General features: G+C 50.2%; 1 protein-coding gene across 1 annotated transcript in view; it reads right to left on the minus strand.

Moving 5' to 3' along the window:
• Elavl3 (ELAV like RNA binding protein 3) overlaps positions 1-22,436 on the minus strand; it is a 34,091-nt gene that overhangs the window by 4,164 nt on the left and 7,491 nt on the right. Inside the window, exons 2-6 of the mRNA XM_032911349.1 lie at positions 14,399-14,618; positions 14,089-14,192; positions 3,271-3,424; positions 2,947-3,172; positions 1,680-1,718 (exon numbers count right to left, since the gene is read on the minus strand). Of these exons, the coding sequence (XP_032767240.1) occupies positions 1,680-1,718; positions 2,947-3,172; positions 3,271-3,424; positions 14,089-14,192; positions 14,399-14,618 (743 nt within the window). The remainder of the gene's footprint in view (positions 1-1,679; positions 1,719-2,946; positions 3,173-3,270; positions 3,425-14,088; positions 14,193-14,398; positions 14,619-22,436) is intronic.

Below are 22,436 nucleotides of genomic sequence, written 5' to 3' on the forward strand. Positions count from 1 at the left end.
CAGCACTACATGAGGGCCTGGGTCAGGAGATACAAAGAGGGCTGGGCGTGTGCTCTTTAATGCCTATTCAAAAGGCCTTGAGTCTCCTCTCCAGTACAAAATGATGATGATAACCACACCACCACCACCACCACCACCATCACCATCACCATCATCACCACCACCATCACCATCACCATCATCACCATCACCATCATCACCACCACCACCATCATCATCATCTAGGCCCATGGCACATGCCTTTAATCCCAGTACTCCTGATGCAGGTGGATTCCTGTGAGTTCCAAGGCAGTCTAGTCTATGGAGTGAGTTCCGGGACACCAGGCTACACAGTGAAACCCCATCTCATAAACAACCGTATAAACAAACAAGTAGAAATATAAGTAAATAAGACATATTCAGGTTTCCATGTCAAGCTTCGTGACAGGTCCTTGTGTCCCAAGGAGTCCTGATGGGTAAGGAGGACAACTGTTGAGGTCATCACCATGTTCCTGACATTGTTTTCTTGGCTGTCTCACCTGTCAGGTTACACTTGGTTGGTTGGTTGGTTGTTAACTAAATGAGTCAAAGGACAGAGAACTACATTGCCACTGACTCCCTACCCTCAGAACTAAGTCACCCTGCTCTGAGTCTTTCACTAGGTGACAGCTAGGTGATCTCCAGGCCTCTCCTGAGTCACCGTCATCTCTTATGCTGGCCCTGCACTGCCCTGAGCACCACTCACACATCTCATTCCCATGGGGCTGAGACCAGGAACATCAGCGACAGAATTGATATGTGGCCACCTTTTATTATGTGCCAAGCCCTGTGTTCTGTCTCAAGTCATGTTCAAGAGGATCACACCTGCCTGGGCCATGCTGTACCCCTTGGCCTCAAGCCCAGCCTTTGATATTCCGCATACTCCCAACGGCTTGTGACACGATCAATATGGAACCTTTCCCAAGAGCAGGGTTGTTGATGAAGCTAGGAAGCGCTCACGGATCATAGTGACTGGGGGGAGGCAGGGGAGCCTTCCACAGAACTTGAGAAAGTCAACAACGGTAGCTGCTATGTGGGGCTTAGGAAATGGCTATGGAGCCCCTGCTTAGAATCCCCCAGTGAGGGGCTGGGGCCATGACTCAGTGCAGGCCTGGTATGCAGAAGTCCTGAGGTCCTGTCCTAGCACCAAAACAAGTAGTTGTCAGTGGCTCTCAGAGGGTTAATGTGGGAACTAGGGACCACAAAGGCCTACTTTTGTTGAGATGATAAAAAGAGGTGTGTGAGGGGCTGGAGAGATGGCTCAGCCCATCAAGAACACTGGCTGGCTGCTCTTCCAAAGGGCATAGGTTCAATTCCCAGCACCCCCACGACAGCTCACGCCTGTCTGTAACTCCAGTTCCAGGGCTTCTGAACCTTACACAGACATACATGCAGGCAAAAACACCATTGCATATGAAATAAAAATGAACAAGTTTTAAAAAACTCAAAAATTACTATTAAAAAGAAAGAAATGTGGAAAGCAACAGCCTTCCATGACCCTCCTATAGCTGCTTTCTCTAGACATTTGCTCTGCTCATAGTCATGACAGGAAGAAATGGCTACCCAGGGTCCCAGAGACAAGGTACATGCAGGGGTTAGAGGATGGTCATCAAGGGAAGAGGGCTATGAGGGATGGAGACAGTACAGCAGGGCACTGTTACCTCTTGACTCCGTAGGCCATGTTGAGCAAATTGTCCAGCCTGTGGAGGCAGAAGCAGCTGTCAGAGTGGCCTGTGACCCACCCCCTGTGATGTGACAGCCAGTCCTCCCCACCCCCACAGCCTTCAGCAGGGCCCTGCCCCCGCCGCCTGCTCCCAGCCCTGCTGGACACCGCCTGGCACGGAACCTCGCTCATTTGGGACTGCTTCTTACTATCTCTGCTGCCACCAGGCTGAATGTCCTTGTCCTGTTCTTCAGGCTCCCTCGGGTCCTGCGCCCGCAGGAGGATGGGGAGCTTGGGCCATCCCAGGTCTACCACTGATCTCCCGCTTGGGAGAGCCTGAGAGTGACTAGTTCGGATCCTAGGTTCAAACCTCCTTCTGGGCTTGTACATTCTCTCTGGGGTGAGGAATTCGCAGTAAAATGCCCAGCACAAGCCGTTCTAGCCGGCTACCATGTTTGGCTGTGGTGTCATCCATGAGGAAGCTGAGGCCCAGGGGAACCCATGTGTGGGCAGAGAGCGGAAAGAGAGAAAAGGAGGGGCAAGAAAAGAAAGAGAAACAGAGACATGGAGAGAAAGAAATAGGCACAGACAGAGAGACTAAGAGAGAAGCAGAGCAGGAGAGACAGACAGGATGTCCAGGCTGTGCCTCAGGTTTTTTGCTTACTGTTTTGTTATTTGTTGGACACAAGAGGGTCGTCTAAGAGGAGAGCCCTCAATCAAGAAGATGCCACCATCAGACTAGGAGGAGGACCCTCAATCAAGAAGCTGCCTCCATCAGACTGGCATGTGGGCAAGTCTGAGGGGCGTTTTCTTGATTGACTGGGCCGTGCCAGCCCACTGTGGGCTGTGCCACCTCTGTGCAGTGGGACCTGGCTGAGCGAGGCATGGACAGCAGGTCAGTAAGCAGTGTCCCATGGTTCCTGCTTCAGTTCCCACTGCCAGTTCCTGCCCTGAGTGCCCCTCACGGTGACTATCTGCTGTAAGATGAAATGAACCCCTCTATCCTCACACTGCTTTTTGACATAGCTTTATCACAACAATAGAAACCATAACTAAGACATGAGGGGCGGGCTAGGGGAGACAGACAGACAGCCTCAGTTGGACAAGTATAGTTGCCAGCACACACTGAGCTCCTGCCCTATGTACTAGACCATGTTCCTGCTGGTGGGGTGTCCTTGGGTCCCCACTCTCTGCAGGGAGCAGGCTCAGGGAGAGCCGCTGCAGGCTTGAGGCACCTGGCCTGGGGTCTGGGGACTCTGGCTCACCGGAAGCGCTGTGTCTGATGATGCAGGGGACCAGCATAGCGCCTAGCAGAGGACTGGTACAGGTGGGTGAGCAGGGCCTGCCCTGTCTTCTGACTTGGGTTGTTTGCAAACTTGACCGTGATAGGCTCAGCAGCACCCAGTGGCTTCTGCCCATTCAGTCCTTTGATAGCCTCTTCTGCCTCGATCCTCTTGTCAAAGCGGATGAATCCCACGCCCCGAGAGACACCTGCCGGGGTACAAGGGTATCAGTCTCTCTGTACCTTCTCATATGATCTCCCCTGGGGACACCCTGGTCCAGCGCACCCTCCCTCCCTGCGTTCTGACCTGTGGCCTGGTCCAGCAGGATTCTGGAAGTGATGATCCGGCCGTACTGGGAGAAGAGCTGCTCCATCTCCTTCTGACTCATGGTCTTGGGGAGGCCACTGACGTACAGGTTGGCATCCCGGATGGAGGCAGAACTGGGACGTGCGTAGGACACCTGGGCGGGATCAGAGGGCAGTGAGGGTCATAGGAACTGACAAACCTCAGAAATGCAGGCCACTTAACAAGTGACCGAGGGCTGGGGCTGAGTGAGTGGACGGCTTATCTACTGACAGGCTGGCTCCAGCCTCACGCGGAACAGAGCAGTGTGCACTGAGCACCGCAGAGCCAGGCAGACAGAGGCGGGAGGATCCGAAGTGAAAAATCCGCAATGGCAAGGTCACGTGTGGGCTGAGCCACAGACTGCCCCGGCTCAAAGGCAAAGCAGGGTTTGAGCAGATGGCTCTGCAGGAAACTCTGACAGCCTGGGTTCGTTCCCCAGAACCAGCGGTGGAAGGAGAAAACAATGGCTCCCAAAGGCCATCCTGACCTCCACACTGCTTACCTCCCCCACAATAATAATAATTAATTTTAAAAAATATTTTATTTATTTATTACATATGAGTACGTGTAGCTGTCTTCAGACACCAGAAGAGGGCATCAGATTTCATTACAGACGGTTGTGAGCCACCATGTGGTTGCTGTGATTTGAACTCAGGACCTCGGAAAGAGCAGTCAGTGCCTTAACCACTGAGCCATCTCTCCAGCCCCCATAATAATTAATTTTTTTGAGACAGGGTTTCTCTTTGTAGTCCTGGTTGTCCTGAAAGTCACTCTGTAGACCAGGCTGACCTCCCTTGAACTCAAAGATCCTCCTACCACTGCCTCCCAAATGCTGGGATTAGTACTAATAATTTTTTATCTAAACAAACAAACAAAACCCAAAAAGCTAAATGTCCCTGTGCACACGGGGTGACCCCTGGCATCCAGTCTTAACTGTGGGTCATGCCCAGTTCTGGGTGAGAGAGCTTGTCTCAAGAAAAGGAAAAGTTTGGGCGAGCCAGGAGGGTGCCGCACACCTTTGATTCTGGAACTGAGGAGGCAGAGGCAAGCGGACTTCTGTGAGTTTGAGGCCAGCTTTGTCTATCCAGTGGGTTCCAGGACCGCCAGGGCGGAATAGCTGAGCCCCTGCCTCAAACCAATAAGGAAAGCCTGGGACAGCAAGCGCTCAGCAGGAAGAGGACGGTTCTGCAAAAGTGGATGACCCGTGCCTGCTCAAGACCCGCGTATGGACGAGAGCCCAGAACACAAAGTTGTTTGCAAAGCTATAAATACAATATAAATATAAATATAAATATTGTGTCTGTGGCATGGGGGTGAGATTCGGAGCTGTGTGAGTGTAAGGCCAGGACAGCTAGGGCTACATAAAGACCTTGTCCAAAATTTTAAGCAGTTTGAGACAGTCTTGCTATGTAGACCAGGCTGGCCTCAAACTCACAGATCCGCCTGCTTCTGCTTCCTGAGTGCTGGGATTAGAAGTGTGCGCCACCAGTGCTCAGCTCAAAAATGTTAACTTTGATAAAAAGTCTTATTTTGTTTTTGTTTTGTGTGTATGAGTCTTTTGCCTTCAGGTATGCTTGAGCCCTGTGTGCATGCAGTACCCACATGAGCCAGAAGGGGGCAGTGACTTCCCGGGAACTAGTTATAAGACAGTTGTGACCTGCTCTGTGAGTGCTGGGAATTGAACCTCCGTTTCCTGCCAGAGCAGCCAGTGCTCTTAACTGCTAAGCCATCTCTCCAGCCCCCCAAAATGAAATCAACTTTACATTACATTTTAGTGAGCGCATGTGCCATGCTTTACTGTGGAGGTCAGAGAACAGCTTTGGAAGGTGGTTCTCCAGTTCCACCATGTGGGTCCCAGGAATTGAACTCAGATTTCAAGCTTGGCAGTGGGCACCTCTCCCCAGCCTGAGTGCTTCTGTCCCTGTGAGAGGTCTGCCCCCACCCCTCCAGGGCCTTGCATGCTTGAAAACTGCTCTACCAATTCACTACAGCTCCAATCACTGAGCTCTCTGTCCACAAGGCCTTGCCTGCAGTAAGGTCACCACTCAGCTTTCATCTGCACCACCCCACACCCCTGCTTCCTCTCTTTCACCCTGATGGACCAGGCAGTCTAAGACCTTTGCACTTGCTGGATTTGAAAGTCTCAAAGTGCCAGCCTTGGTGGCTCTTGTCTGTAATACTAACACTCCACAGAATTAGATGGGATGCCTCCCAGACCGAGTTGGAGGCCCTGTGTCTACCCCACCCCATAGAAACACCTTTCTGCCGGTCCACAATCTGAGATGCCCTTCCCACCCACTTCGACTCTCAGCTTAGCTTTTTTTACATTATTTCTAGTCTGTGCGTATGTTATGCTATCCAAAGTTTACGTGTAGAGGTCACAGGACAACTTGGGGTGCAATCTGCCCTTGCATCATGCAGATCTGTGTGGTCAAATTCAAGTCATCAGGTTGGGCAGCAAGTGCGAGGGGTCAACTGCTGGCCCCTCACTGGCCCCCGATGACTTATCTCAAGGTGATTTCTCTGGCTGTGAGCTCTGTACGTCTCAATATGGCCGTTCCATTTGTGCCACCACTAAGTCCGCATCTCACCAATCCTCAGTCCTGCAGCTGCTCACAAGTCGGCCAGCTCAGACATTCGCAGCAGAGAAACAATCCCAGTATTGTGAGGTGGGGAAAAGAAAAGTCTGTTTACAGAGTACTGTGGAACCCCAGCTCATTGTGTCTTTATCAATGTCCTGGAGACTCGGTGCAGGGGCCCCGCCCACAAGTGTCAATGGGGTGACCAGTCTGTGGGGTGGGAGGGTCGCGAGCGCCCCTCCCCCTCCTTTCTGCTGGTCTGTCTGCTTTCTGCTGCTTCTATTCAAACCTCTGAACCTGGGGCAGATAGGGACCATTGTTATGGTCTGGCATTTGTTTGGGGAGGGGCACTGTGGGGCTGTGTTGCTCCGTTACAAATAACGAATTAGGGGCTGTTGAGATGGCTCAGCAGCGGGCAAAGGGGCCGCCACCAAGCCTGGTAACCTGAGTTTGATCTCCCAGACTCACAGGGTGGAAGAAGGGAACTGATTCCAAAAGCTGTCCGTCCTCTGCTTCCCCGCAGCCAAACATCGCGAGTAAATGTTATGAAAAAACCAACAACAAACCTAGTCAGGACTAGGGCTGTCACGCCGGCGGCAAGAGAGAAGCCCTCTCCGTCTGCCCCAGGTGAGCTGAGTGTGGTGATGCTCGCCCGCCATCCCAGCACTCCTGAGGTAGAGGCAGGCACATCTCCATGTGAGTTCAGACCTGTCTGGCCTATACAGCACGCTCCAGCGGTCAGGGGGGAGCCCGTCTCAAAAAATTTTTTTCTTTTTACAAAAATAAATAAATAAATAAATAAATAAATAAATAAATAGTAGCTTAGTGTTTGAGGTTTTCTAACTCCACCATGGGACTGTGCAGGGGTTTTTTGTTTGTTGTTGTTTTTGTTGTTGTTGAGACAGTGGTCTGGAGCATACTGTGTAGACCAGACCCACATCCAGCTCAGAAATCCACCTGCTCCAACCCCAGAGTGCTGGGATTAGCGGTGTGCAGCACCACACCTGGATTGGAGCAGCGAGTGTTGGCCTCACTGTGTGACCCTGGGCAGCTGAGAAGGACCTGCAGCAGTGAGTGATGGAACTACAGGCCTGGACCACCACACCCAGCCAGGGCTGGCATCTTAGGTCTCAGGTCCTGTAAGGCACAGGGTGGATCTAGCTATCCTCTCAAGTCTGTATAGAGATAGATACACAATCCTACAGCACGTGTGTGAGAGAGGACAGCCACAAGTGTTGGCGCCCTCACTTCCCCACCTTGGTGTCGTTTACTGCGTGGACACCAGCACACCTGGCCTGTAAGCTTCCAGACAGTCTCCTGTTTCTACTTCCTGTCTCCGTGCAAGAGACTACAGATGCCCACAACCCTGTGCATCTTTGCCTGAATTCTGGGGTTTTGAACTTAGGTCTTTAGGCTTTTGCAGCAAGCACCTTACACAGTTCCTCCAAAACTGAAACATTCCATCCTGCAGGGAAGCTCCTTAAGCAGGAAGGTAAATAACTGAAAATAGCTTCAGGAAGTCCCTGAAACTGAGCAGATTCACCAGGCCTCTTCTCAACCAGAGTCAGCAGTAAATGCTGGCAGTCCCACTGAGACCAGCAGAACAGAGCTGCAAAGAAGACTAAGCCCAAGATACAAAAGTGACTCTGAGGCCAGGCTGGCTGCCTGGAAGGAGAAACCAGTTGAGCTGCCTGCAAGAGATTTAGACCAACCAAGGCGCCTGGAAAGGCCACCCTCTACCCTTTGGGCTGCCTGCAGGCTGTGCATTGTGCTCCAAGCTCCCAGCTTTTGTGAGCTGTCACTGCTAAAGTAGGCTTTGGTGATGCAGCTGTCTGAGTCTTTTTTGCTCCTGTAACTCCTCACGAATGCTCCTGTAAGTAATCCCAATAAAAGGCGTTGGTTTACCAAGCTGTACTCTGGTGGTATCCACACTCTGGGCTGCTGTGGGGTCCTTTATTAGAGTTAGTAGATGTGTATGTTGCGTCGCTCCAGGAAAAGTTTTGTCACATAATATATTTGTCTGCTGATCGGGGACTCGACAGAACCAGAGATGAGTTGGGGAGGAGCGAGTGCAAGGCGTGCAGCTGAGGCTGAGAAGGGCGATTGAGGAGGAAAGTCCTTGAGAGCTGCCTTTTCCTACGTGGTGTGTGGCCGTGTGCCGCGGCTGTGCTGTGACAGCAGTTGCATGCTTCTTGCCTTGGGCGGCAGACATTGCCACCAAGGCTGAGCCATGGAAGTCAGGGATGTCTGTGGGAGGAGGCTCAGCGCGGCAGTGTTCGTCTGCGTGGTATGAGGTGGCCTGCGTGATAAGTGGGGGCCACCACGTGAAGACGGACTTGCTCTGAGAGCAGGGGAAAGTGTAGAGATTGCAGTCTTTAAGATTAGTGCAGCAGAGGCTGCCTGCTCACTGTGCTGTAGTCAGAAATGGACCTGAGGGTAAGATGGCGGCTGAGCAGGTTGTGTAAAGGAACAGTTGCAACAAGAAGGGCAAGATGAGGCGTCCTCAGGGTTAGCCTCGGATTTAGGAAGTAAATCAAATGAAGGAGAGGACGAGAGAGATGGTCAGGGTGAGAGAGGACCCCTCAAGGCTGACCTTTAGTGTGGAAAATAGGGAGGTCTGTGACCCTACATTCAGATGGGGCTTTACAGAGGGACCAGGAAGCGCTCTGAGGTTGGGGGGACTTTTAAGGATGTGGTGAAAGAGCCTGGGTCAGCCTGGCCCGGAGGCTGTGGGACTTGGGAGCAGAAGGGATCATGGCTGCTGTGGAGACAGAAAACAGCGGTGTAACCTCCCACTTCCCTCCTTCAGACAAGGCCGCGTGACCGGAGACAGTGTGAGCACAATCGGTCCTGATGGACGGCTCATCTAGGAGCTCTTGGTTATCTCCTCCTGAGGTCTCCATAAATGACCCGAGTGGAGGGACTGGAGGGGAGAAAGCGCTCATGTGGATCCTGGAATAAGGAAAGCTGTGTCTGAACCCCAGCTCGCTGAGCTAGGTAGGCCCGTGTTCATGGAGGAGTTAAGAAAATGTGGGTCCAGCGGGGACCCAGAGGCTGGTGTGGAGTTTTAGTGGCTGTGCTGAGCCCTTTGTGGGCAAGATCTTTTTAAAGTAGGAAGGGTTGTGGCAGGTCCCCGGGACTTAGACCTACGTATGAAGGAAAGGACATCCTGAGGAGACAGTAAAGGGTAAGCAGAGGAACCGGTCTGGTCCAGTTACTCCGAGACAAAGGTGCCAGGATCTGGGTCGAGCTGGAGCTCCTAAGGAGGCCACATAGAAGCCAGACTGCTGCTGAGGAACCTGGTGAGCCTCTCCCAGAAGACACCTGTGCTAGGACGATACAGGTGAGGACGATCAAGGCTGTCCCAGGGCGGGGAACTATCCCCCAGACTGAGGAGGGCACATTTCCTTCCAGCAAGGGGTATGTTTAGAGGCGGAGGTGGTTTGCCAGCCACAAACTCCCCGAACAGCTAGGTGTGGAGAGTGCAGAGGCTACAGTCATGGTGTCAGCCCAGGGCCTGCCTGATGCAAGGAGGCACACAGGGGTGAAAGGAGGGCCACATTCACTTTTGTCCCCAAGTAGGTCTGAGCAGGTCAGGCTCACTGAGTTTGTGTGTGTGTGTGTGTGTGTGTGTGTGTGTGTGTGTGTGTGTGTGTGTGTGTGTGTGTGCAGAAATGTAGGGAGGCTCCAAGGAAGAGCTCTAGGATATGGAAACTTAATGCCTCAGAGAGAATGACTGAGTTACAGGTGCTAAGTTAGCGCCTCCTGTCTGTGCTTTGTAGCCAACCTTGATCTATGGAGCAAGCACTGATACAAATGGACGGAGGGTCCATGCTGGACTAGAGCTTGCTTACGTCTGACTTTAGTGTCTTCTCAGTTGGGAACCTCTGGTCACCTGACCCTTGCTGAGGACAGGGAACAACGGACTTTCAGAGAGCTTCCCCGAGGTCATCTTTGTAACCCGCCATTTGTTAGGGGACGACGGTGTGGGATGTCGCCTTGTCTTCCTGCCCAGTCGCTGAAGAAAGGTTTTATTAAACAGATAACATAACGCTAACCTCTGAATGTTTTGCAGATTTAGAAAACCACTGTAGTCAGATGCTGGTGCACCCCTCTAATCCCAGCACTCAGGAGGCAGAGGCAAGAGGATCTCTTAAGTTCAAGCCAGCCTGGTCTTATAGAGTGAGCTCCAGGGCAGCCAGGGCTACACTGAGAAACCCTGTCTTAAAAACAAACAAAACAGCGGGGGTGGGTTGGGGTGGGGGCAGAACAAAGAAGAAGAAAAATCAGAGCCATCACCGGGAGCAATGGTTCCTCCGCTTATTTTACAACCCCACTGGAGCTAGGTTCGTTGAAAGGAAAAAAATCCCAAAAGACACACTATGTGGGTGGAAAAGGAATTCTTAGAGGCCATACGTTTATTGAATGAAAACCCCAGTGCCAGGGTTGGGTACTTTCCTGTGAGTTGTCGGCCAGGGAAGCCCGTGTGCCCCAAAGACCATAAAAACTATTGCTACTGCTCTTGGTCGCATGCCTGAACCTAAGGGTCACGCGCTCTTGCTGGGGACAGCGCTTGTGCTGACTTTAGGACACAGGAAAATAAAGCTGGGACCGAACGGGAATGCCCACTGATGCCTGGCTTTTGTAGTGCCAAAGGGGCCACATGCAGGCTGGTGGTGAAGAACCGCCACCAACATTCCCGCATGGCTATGGCCATGTGTGCTCAAGTACTGACAGCACCTCCCTGTGCCCGCTTCTGTCGCAGTGGCTTTGCGGTCTCGTGGTCCTGGGTGAGACCAACAGCCTTCCAATTGGACTTAAGGCCCGCTCCAAAAGAGAGCTCCTGTCTGGTACTAGAAGCCAGGACAAAAACCTGCGTCTGAGGAGGTTGTAAGTCCCAATGGGGAAGCAACTTGTATGGTTTTTCTAGATCAGTGTTTCTCTCTTTTTTTTTTTTTTTTTTAATTCTTTTTTTTTTTTTTTTCCGGAGCTGGGGACCCAACCCAGGGCCTTGCGCTTACTAGGCAAGTGCCCTACCACTGAGCTAAATCCCCAACCCCTAGATCAGTGTTTCTTGACCTGTAGGTCATGACCTCTTTGGGGGGGTCGAATATCAGGTATCCTGCATATCAGATATTTACACTATGACTCAGTGGCAAAATTATAGTTATAAAGTAGTAAGAAAATAATGATATGGTTGGGGATCACCACAACATGAGGAAATGTATTAAAATGTCATAGTGTTAGAAAGGTTGAGAACCACCGTTCTTGTCAAATTGCCTTCTAAGTGTATGTTTATGCCCAAGGATCACCTTCATCAGCCTCAACTCATAACGGCTGGTGAGCTCCTGAGAACAAGTGACAGTTGGTCTGGCATGGTGGCCTGTTTTTCAGCCACTGGGGGACATCTGTAGTCACCCGCACCAAGGCTCAGGGATCATTGAAGAAAAGGGGGCAGGAAGGACGTAAGAGGAAGGGGTGGGGTACTACTAAACCATGAAACATTTCATCTTGCAGGGAAGCTCCTTAAGCAGGAAGGTAAATAACTCAAAACAGTTTCAGGAAGTTCCTGAAACCGAGCAGATTCACTAGGCCTCTTTCTGCAGTAAAAGCAGGCAGTCCCTCTGAGACCAGCAGAACAGAGTTGCAAAGAAGACTCTCAGATAGGCCAGTGTGCTTCAGGTTCCCAGCTGTGTGAGCTGTTACCCATGCTGGGGTGCGCCTTGGTGATGCAGCTGTCTTTGAGTCATTTTGCTCCTATAAATACCCCTCCCCCATATTCCTATAAGGAACCCCAATAGAACTCATGGTTCACCAAGTTGGATTTGGGTGGAACTGTCCTTTGGTCTGTTGTGGGGTCTCTGTTGGGGATGAGTAGGCACGCATGCTTCTTCAACCCAGGGAAAGTTACATCCTACAACAACACCTCAGCCATTACTTGGCCTTTTTTTTTCTTCTGGGGTGTGGTGTCTGAGGGGAGGTACAGGCAACACTTTTCACTTATTCCACACCAGGATGGGACCTGGGGCACCCAAGTAGCTGGAAACATTTTGGCACAAATCTGCCAAGGCACAATTTAGACGTGATCAACAAGGATACGAAGTCAGCCACTGCACAGCTTTGGTAAGAAAACTAGCTAGAGGGTGTCATAAAGTTACTGCCATGCTGGTAATGTTGGTCCTCCAGAACTACAGGAAGAAAGCAGTCGGTGCTGACCCTGCACCAACCCTACAGCACATAGGGCCCACAGACCCCAACACGGGAGACGCACGCAACCATACCGAGCCACACAGATACCTTATTCTAACAGTCAGGTCCCCTGGCGCATCCTGAAAGCCACAAGAGGAATTGTAGTGCCACATTAGCATCAGGGTCTGCACATTCACGGTCACTTTGTCTGTGGTTGCAGTTTGTTTATTGAGATGGGGTCTCATGTAGACCAGGATGGCATCGAACTTGCCATGAGACCAAAGGTGACCTCAAACTTCTGATACCCTGGCTGCACTTGTAGAAGGCTGGGACCACAGGCCCACTGTTTGTGGTGCTGGAGAGCCAACCCAGAGCTTTGTGCATGCCGGGTCAGTGTTACTTGCAGAAACTGAGCCCCAGCCCTCAAATCTTGTGCATGAGGATGTGTGCCTGTGTTGGCCAGGGTTCAACCTTGAGTCATTAGGAGCTGCCCACCTTTGAGGTAGAATGCAAGGAATCTTGCTGCTTCGCCTTCCATACTAAGTTACAGGCAAAGAACACCAAATCTTTTCTTCGTTTTTCTTTTTATCTTTGACAGGGTCTCATACAGCTCTGGCTGCCCCAGAACTTGCTATGTAGACCAGGGTAGCCCCACCTCACAGAGATCTGCCTGCCTCTGTGTCCTAAGTCCTGGGATCAAGGTTTCCTACCACTAGGCCTGGTTTACACATCTGGCTTGTTGATTAGGGTTCTGGGAATCAAACTCAGGCCTTCAAAGCAATCCAAACAACTGAGCTCTCTCCCAGCCCCCCACCCCCAACATTCATTTGTTTATTTCTATGTTGTAGCTGGAATTCAGAGCCTCTACAGGCTGGGTAAGCACCCTACCATTGAGCCACATTCCCTGCCCTGCCCTATACTTTTTTTTTTTTTTTTTTTTTGGTTCTTTTTTTTTTTTTTTCAGAGCTGGGGACCGAACCCAGGGCCTTGCGCTTCCTAGGTAAGCGCCCACCGCTGAGCTAAATCCCCAGCCCCCTGCCCTATACTTCAAACCGTAATTATGCAGAGTCATCTGACAGCAGTCACTTGCACACGAGCTGTGTCCCACAACCAGAGTCATGATCCACTCTTATGCATACCTGAAGATTAACCACCCCCCCCCCGGGCTTCTGGACTGCTGACCCACAGAAAGGCCCATCCAGCGGTACCATCTTCCTCTTCTCCCCACATGGGGGAGAGGAAAAGATTCCTATGCTTCTGTACCCATGATAAATTGGGGGCCAGATGGGCACCCTGCGCCTGGCCTCCCCAGGGGTCCTGCAGCAGATTTGAAAGGAGGAGCCCAAACACCCCCAGGCCAAGTTAAAGAGGGGGGTTTCCATGGTGATTTCTCCCAAGGGAACTTGGGCTCACTTGGTCCCAGCTGCAGCTGCTGAGAAGGGAGGCCACGGGGGAGGGGCACTACACGGAGGTGGGGGAGGGGCCATTCTAGCCTGCCCCCTCCCCAGTCCCTAATTAGATTCCAGATGGCAGATGGGCCCCACCCCCCTTTCCAGGACAAAGACAGAATGGGGGTCTGTCCATGGGGTCCTGGTCACTCTGTCCTTCCTCCTGGGCCTGGTAGATTTCCTATCTTCCAAAGAAAGTGATATCCTGTTGATAGTATATTCTCCAGCCAGGGGAATGACTTAGCAGGTAAAGGCACCAGTGCCAAGGTGACCTGTCTGATTTTGATCCCCAGGACCCACATGGTGAAAGGAGAAAACCAGTTCTGACAAGTTTGCTGTAATCTCCACCCATGGCACATGTGTGACCATGCACACGCATACACAGAATAATAAAGTATATAGTAATCTCTCACACTGAGGAGTGAGGAGACAGCCCCGAGATAAAGCCAGGCAACTAACAGGAGACAGAATAGAAGCTTCAGGAACAGAGGGGATGGTGGCAGGAGACAGGGACAGCGGTGAGGGGCCGAGGGGCCAGCGTCACAGAGGGTGGGGACACTCACCTTGATGGTCTTGGTCTGCAGTTTGAGGCCATTGAGAGTGTTGATGGCTTTGTCTGCATCATTGGGGTCAGAGTAGTTCACAAACCCATAGCCTAGGCTCTGTCCTGTGGGAGATCAGAAGTGTGACTTCTTGGGTCGCCCCGTGTCCCCAGCCAACTCTGCCACTGGACAGCTCCCCACTCTTATTATCCTCCCCCCTGAAATGTGTTCCCCAGAGAGCCACTTGGCTCCAGTCATCTTGAGGTGCCCCCACCAAGGTCACACTTCCTCCCTGCTTCCCACCGGGGGCCACGCACAGAGAGAGCCACACCTGTGATCTTATCCCGAACCAACTTGCAGGATTCAATGTCCCCAATGCTGCCGAAGAGACTCTTGAACTCGTCCTGCGTCATGTTCTGGGGTAGGTAGTTGACGATGAGGTTGGTCTTGCTGTCGTCAGTGGCTCCGTTTGTCCCAAGGAGTGGCCCGTTGGGCAGGGCCGGGCCGGCCGGCCCCCCCCCAACCTGAGACTCCATGGCCCCCAGTATCTGCTGGAGAAAACAGGTCGTACCCGCTCACTGCCCAGTCCCCATCACTGGGCTAGCAGGAAAGACGGGTTTGGGGATGGATTAGACATGTCTAATATGGACTTAGTCAAAGAGGGGGTGGTGGTTTCCACTTGGTTTTGTTTCCAATTGGAGGTCTTCCGGCTGTGTAGCTCAGGCTGGGCTTGAACTTACGGAGATCCACCTGCCTCTGCTCCCTGAGTTCTAGGATTATAGGCATGCCATCATGCCTAGCTATATTCACCTTACTTTATTTTAATTTTTTTTTTTTTTGGTTCTTTTTTTTGGAGCTGGGGACCGAACCCCGGGCCTTGCGCTTCCTAGGCAAGCGCTCTACCACTGAGCTAAATCCCCAACCCCCTTTATTTTAATTTTTATGCGGCTGGAGAGACAGCTCAGCAGTATAAGTGTTTTCATGCAAACCTAAAGACCTGAATTCTGTCTCCATAACCCAGTTAGGGGAGGAGAGAGCTGACTACTACACAAAGTGTCCTGTGACCATGATACAAGTGTACCATACACGTACACAAGACAAAATTAAAAGGTAGTACATTTTTAATTAACCAAAAATAAATAAGTGCTTTATAAGGCTGAATATCTTACATGCTTATAATCCCAATACTCAGGAGACCTGGACCAATCAGTGAGACCTTGTCCTTTTTCTTTTTTGGACAGGGTTTTATGTAACCCAGGCTAGTCTCAAAACTTGCTAGGTAGACAAGGTCACCTTTGAACTCCTGATTTTCTTGCCTCTGCCATCCATCTAGGTGCTGCGATTGCAGAACTGTGCCACCACACCCCCGACCTGCTCTCAAAACCTAATCAAAATATGGAATATGGTCAGGGGATATGACTCAGTGCTAGGGCAGTTGCCTGAGTTGGGAGAGGACCAGAGTCTGATCCTCAGACCACACTCGGCTGGAGTGTTTGTTCTGGGCCTTGGTCCTAGTGTGGCTGGGTTGGGAAGTCATAGAACCTTTTAGAAATGGGACCTAGTGGGAAGTAATTAGGTCACTGCAGGGAGGCTGGAGAATGAAGCCCAGCAATTAAGAGAGCTTGAGTTACTGTGAAGGACCAGACTGTCAGGCATCTCCTGCCACCTAACTCTAGCTTCAGGGGATCTAATGCCCTCTTCTGGCCTCCAGAGGTACTGCACTCACATGTGCATACACATACACAAATAAAAAATCTTAAGATGGGGGGTTGGGGATTTAGCTCAGTGGTAGAGCGCTTGCCTAGCAAGTGCAAGGCCCTGGGTTCGGTCCCCAGCTCCGAAAAAAAGAAAAGAAAAAAATCTTAGAGGGGAGGAGGGAGACAGACGAATGGAGGGAGGGAGGGAGGGAGGGAGAGAGAGAGAGAGAGAGAGAGAGAGAGAGAGAGAGAGAGAGAGAGAGATCAGGTTCTTTCAGTGGAGAGAGTGCTGGGTGCTGGGAAGGCCTAGCTGGAACAAGATGACTCTCTAAGCTGCAAGCCCCTTTAGGCTTTGTGAAGAAAACCATCATGTGTGCCTGGCCCTTTTGAACTCCGCAGTTTCTTCTCCTTCCTTGCTTTCCTATCCTTCAGAGTAGGGGGACATGCTCCCACGGATGGCAGGTTGACCTCCTGGATTGGGAGAGAAGTCCTCCAGTTTCTCCTTTTCCACTTCTCTGCTTCACCATGACCTAAGCAGAAGGCCTTCCAGAAGATGACCACATAGGGCCACCCGCTTTTGGACTTTCAACCTCTAAAACCAGGGTATGAGAATCTGTTTTGTTGACTGATACGGTAGCACGTGTCTGTAATTCTAGCCCTGGGGAGGCCGAGGCAGGACCATCGCAGCAGCTCTGAGGCCAGCCTAGGCTGCACATGAGCCCTAACAAAAGCAAACACCCCAAACCTCTTTCTTTCTTTTAAAATTTCAAGTCTTTATATTTGTTTGCGTGTGTGTTTGCTGTATGGTATGCACTGCGTCTGTGCCATGACACACATCTGAGGATCAGAAGACAACTTGGAAGAGCCTGTTTTCTCTTCCCATCACATGGGAGCCAGGATCAAACCCAGGTCGTCAGGCTTGGCAGCAAGCACCTTTGCCTACTGAACCAACTCACGCTTTTCCCTCTCTCCCCTCCTTTCTTTCCTTCTTTCTTTCTTCCCTCCTATTTTATTTTATGTGCACTTGTGTTTTGCGTGCACATAGGTCTGTGTAAGGATGTCAGATTCTTTGGAACTGGAGATTCTGGCAGCTGTGAGCTGCCATGTGGATGCTGGGAATTGAACCTGGGTCCTCTGGAAAAGCAGTCAGTGCTTGCTCTTAACGGCTGTTAACTGTTGAGTCATCTCTCCAGCCCCCCTCTTTCCTTTCCTTTCCTTTCCTTCTCTTCCCTTTCCTTTCCTTCTCTTCCCTTTCTTTCCCTTCTCTTCCCTTTCCTTTCCTTTCCTTTTTTTCTCTGTGTATCCCTGGCTATCCTGGAATTCACAGAAATCCTTCTGCCTCTGCCTCTGCCTCTGCCTCTGCCTCTGCCTCTGCCTCTGCCTCTGCCTCTGCCTCTGCCTCTGCCTCTGCCTCTGCCTCTGCCTCTGCCTCTGGGAATAAAGGTGTGCACACCACGAGCTGGCCTTCCTCTTTTCTTAATAAGTATTCAGATTTCAGTGTCTTGTTACAGCAAGAGAAAGTAGGCAATTGCTTCATATAAAAAAGCAAATTCCTAAGATCAGCCTGGGAATTTTCAGAATAATAAAGGAACACTTCTCTTCACAAAAAGAAAAGTAGTCACAGCCTGTTTGGTAGGACATAGTGTAAATGCCGGCACTTGGGGGGTTAGCCTGGTCTATAAATCAACTTTCAGGTTAGCCAGAGCTACCCAGTGAAACCCTGTTTTAAAGAGAGTGAGAGAAGAAAAAAGAAACCAAAATCAAACAAAAACTGGACATGTAACAATTTCACTAGCGTTAAAGCCATAGCCAAGCCCCTCTTGAATGTGATTTTTCTTTTCTCTCTAGAGGTAATTCCCATTTCAAGTGTTTCAATATTATTCCTTCCTGCATCATTTTCCTACTGTCTGCTCCCACAATTTTTCCATGATTTTGGTTTGAATTTCTTTTCTTCTTATTCCTTTTTTGTAAAACATAAAACACCTGCAAAGAATAACAGTTTTATTTCTTAATTTCTAGACTATGTCCACCACTTTTGTGTGGCAATGAGGAGTTCATCACAGGGTTCTTATCCCCGACGTCAAAGAAATGCTTAAAACAAAAGCTGTTCGGGGCGTGGTGGTGCACACCGTTAATGCCAGCACTAGGAAGGCAGAGGTGGCAGACTCTGAGGTCAATGCCACTCTGGATGCCAGGGACTCATAGTGAGACTCTGGCTCCAAAAGGAAAATTAGAGGAAGCTGGCATGGCAGTGTGTGATTCGAACACTTAGTTGACCGAGGCAGGAGGAACCATGGATTCAAGGCCAATTGGAACTACACAGTTAGACTGTGTATCAGAAAGCCCAAAATAAGGAGCTGGAGGGATGGACGGTTCAGTGGTTGCGAGCAGTGGTCACTCTGCCGAGACTTGGGTTGAATTTCCAGCACACACTTCCAGTACTTTGCAACTGCGATTCCAAGGAATCTGGCCCTCCCTTTTGGCTTCTACGGGCTCCCATACATTTGGATGCATATAAACTCACACAAGCACACACATACACATAAATCAAAATGCATGGATAATTTTAAAAGCCCAAAACAAACAAACAGACGAATAAATGCTTCAAATATTTCACAGGTCCGTAATCTGCTTAGCTACAGATATTCTTCCCCTAGGGATGGCAAGATAAATGTGCCTGAGTTTGATCCCCCTACCCAGACTCACATGGGGAAGGGACAATCCATTCTCGCAATTGTCTTCTTACCTCCGTCCTCGCACCGTGGTACACACATGCTCACACATGGTCACACACACAATAGACAGATACTAAACACTTTTAAACTGCAGAGAGCTTTCTTTCTAGAGCTTCACCCAGTTAGGGTTATTTAGTAAAGGCTCTGGAGGTAGGTGTGGTGGTGGCACACACAGCCCCAAATCACTTGAGGGACACAGGCCAGGGGTTCAGCATAATCCCCCCAAAAGAGAGTTCAAGGCCAACCTGAGCTACATGAGAACCTCCCACCTAAAAAAGGAGAGAGAGAGAGAGAGAGAGAGAGAGAGAGAGAGAGAGAGAGAGAGAGAGAGAGAGCAGAATGTCTCATTGGGTAAAGGCACTTGCCTCAAAAACCTGACAGCCTCAGTTTGATCTCCAGTTCTGGGTCCCACACTGGAATCAAGTGGAATCAAGGAGAGAATCAAGTTCTGAAATTGTCCTACGACCCTCTTCCATTCTCTACCTTACACACACACACATTCACACACACTCACACACACACACACACACACACACACTCACACACACACACACACACACACACACACACACTCACACACACATTCACACACACACTCACACATACACATTCACACACACACACTCACACACACACACTCACACACACACACACACACACACACTCACATGATGATGATGATGATTATGATGATGATGATCATGACGACAACGATGATAAAACAAAGACAAGAAAAATCCAGCACATTTCCACTGGGGCTGAAGCTGTAACTCAGGAGTGGATTTTTTTTCTAGATTCCCCCTTTCAGCAGGGCTTGAGCCTGAGTTCCCATCCATGCCCGATGAGTGCCCCACATTGTCTTATTCCTCTAGCCATTTTATTTTCTTTTTGAGCCAGTGTCTCTTATAGTCCAGAGTAGCCCATGATGACCTTGTGGGATTTTGGGTGGACACCACCACAGTTCAATCGGCAAGAACTCTGTGAACTGGGCTGTGTGCCCCTTGCCCCAGGTTTTGATATGGATCTTGTTCAGCTGTCTGGGTTATCCTCAGACTTACGAACTCCAAAACCCCCAGGGAGCTGGGATCAAAACGATGCTCTCAGCGCCCACTCTGCCAGGCTTTTGAAGAATCATATTGAATTTTATTGACTCGTTTTCTGTATCTATCGAAGTAACCTTTTGGGGGAGGCGGCTTCTTGAGACAGGGCTTTGCTGTGCAGCCCTGGAAGGCATGGAGCGAACACGTTTATTTCTATTCTGCTTAGATTTATTTTTGTTTTCTTCATTATGTGTGTGTGTGTGGGTGTGTGAGTGCAGTTGTCAGCCGAGCTCAGAGATCTCTTGGGGCTGGAGTTAGAGGCAGGTGTGAGACACGGGTGCTGGGAACTTGCGTTCCCTGCCAGAGCAGTAAGTGCTTTTAACTTCTGAGCCTCTCTCTGTGTCTGTCTGTCTCTTTTCCAGACACCCCTCTTCTGTGTATCTCTTATTAGGGATCAGTTTGTAACTCTGCTCAGGCCAGGCTGGCTTCCAACTCACAGAGACCCATCTGCCTCTGCTCCCAAGCAGTGGGACTAAAGTTGTGTGACAAGCCGGGCTTGGTATGTCTTTAACCCCAGCACTCATGAGGCAGAGGCAGCAGAAACCCTGAGTTCGAGACCAGCATGGTCTACAGAGCAAGTTCCAGGACAGCCAGGACTACACAGAGAAATCGTATGGGCCACCACAGTTAGATTTTTCCCCCCTGTTTTTGAGGCAGGATTTCAAGTATGGTAGACTGATGTGGAACTCGGTGTCCAGCCAAGAATGACCTTGAATTCCTGATGCTGGGATAACAACTCCACTGGCCTTGAGCTTGTGATCTTCCTGGTTCAGTCCCCTTAGTGCTGTGACTCTAAGCCTGGACCACCATGTCTATCATACTGAATGATATTTATATTTAATAGATGCTACGGATTGTGTTAATTGATTTTCGAGCATCACACCAAGCATCCTAGGAAGACAAAGCCGGCCATCCTAAACATTTACTTTATTAAAGTTTGGAGTGAGGATGTTGGCAAACATGTTTAACCCCAGCATTCAGAAGCAGAGGCAGATGGATCTCTGTGAGTTCTAGACCAGCCTGGTCTATAGAGAGTTCCAGGACAGCCAGGGTTAATAGTAATACCCTATCTCAAACATTCTTTTAACCACATTTTATTTATTGATTTTAATTTTTATTATTTTTTTACTCATTTGTAATAAGAATATTTGTGTGGGTGCATGCACACCTTAACCTATGTGATGGTCAGGGGACAGGTTGTTGACTTATGTGATGGTCAGGGGACAGGTTGTTGACTTATGTGATGGTCAGGGGACAGGTTGTTGGAATTGGCTCTCCTTCCACCGGGTGGGTCTTGAGGATTGAACTCAGTCAGCAGGCTTGGCAGCAAGCACTCTCTCTGACCTGGTCATGCATATCGTAACTGTATTTGTTTACATTCCTTAATGTAGTTTGGTGATTTTTACCTGTTCACTGGGATCTGGGAATTGAAGCCGGAGCCTCACAGTGCCCAGGCGAACAGTCTCTGAGCCCCGCCCCTTCCGTCCCGCCCCGCCCCTTCCGTCCCGCCCCGCCCCTTCCACGCAGCACTTTTTAAGCGTATATTCAGGATATAATTCAGCTTGATACTCAACAGGTGTGTCCAGGCTACACCCTGGAACGTGATGTTGCTCTTTATAAAGTCCACACTGTAGAACCACACATCATTTACAAAACGTGCCCCCCAAAAATCTCATGTTTATATGGAGGCAGGATCTCAAAATGAAGGCCGAGTTGCCCTTGAATTACAGAGATCCAGCTGCCTTGGCCTCCAGAATTCTGGGATTAATTGTGTGTGCCAGCATGCCAGGCAAAACCTGTTTTTAACAGGGTTATGGTTTTGTGCTGGGCCAGCTATGTAACTCCTGTGGCTGGCCCACCTAGACGACAGGAACTAATTCTGCTAAGACAGGAGAGAAATCAGGCTCAGATGCAGAAAGGAACCTGCTGAGTCACGAAGCAGCGGCTGGCACTAGACCTCAATGCAGGCCTCTGCACGGAAGAACAAGTCAGTATCTGAGAGGTGATAGTCACTGAGGCTAGACTGGCTTCCACACTCACTTGATGTCTTTGAATATATAAGGGCATCCCTTATATTCTTGAGGCTCTGTTTTACCTTGTAGCAGAAGCAAGACAGCTGGGGAGATGGCTCAGCAGTTAAGAGCACCAGCTGCTCGTCCCTAGGACCTGGGTTTGATTCCCAGCAACCACATGGTGGCTCACAACCATCTGTGACTCCAGTCTGGGGGATCTGACACCTTCCGGCTCCCAGGCACTGCACTCGGATGATGCAAAACCACCCATACACATAAAAAGAAATCCAAACCAAAACAACACAGAGACGTTGGTAATGACTCTGAAGGGTGGGCTGTGTTATGGGTCTTGGAAAACCAGGTCTCCGTTGTGCCGGAAAGAGTGCTGGGATGTCTGTTGACAGTGTCTGCCATGCCCTAAAGTAACCAGTCCTGCCTCCAGCTCATCAGGGCTGTGGTGGAGAGAGAGGAGGCTGCAGGCCTGTTTAGCAGGCAAAGGTGTTTACTGCCAAACTTGATCTGAGTTCAACCCCCAGGGTCCAAAAGGTAAGGGAGAACTGACCCTAGAAGTTGTCCCCTGACCTCCACACGCCCAGACTAATGTACAGTCATGCTAAACACATGTGAATAAATAAAGGGAAGAAAAGGAGAGCGTAGTGAGCACAGTAAAAAGTGCCTTTTAGACAGGTAAAAACAGCTTTAGGAAGTCAACTACACCCAAGGCTGCACCTGATAACCAGAGGCCAGGGACATCACTCGCTCAGGATAACCAGACACGGTCCTAGAATCCCATGATGCCACCGGACAGTAAATCAGCGGAGACCA

This window comes from Rattus rattus, chromosome 8 (assembly GCF_011064425.1).
Source record: "Rattus rattus isolate New Zealand chromosome 8, Rrattus_CSIRO_v1, whole genome shotgun sequence".
Lineage (NCBI taxonomy): Eukaryota > Metazoa > Chordata > Mammalia > Rodentia > Muridae > Rattus > Rattus rattus.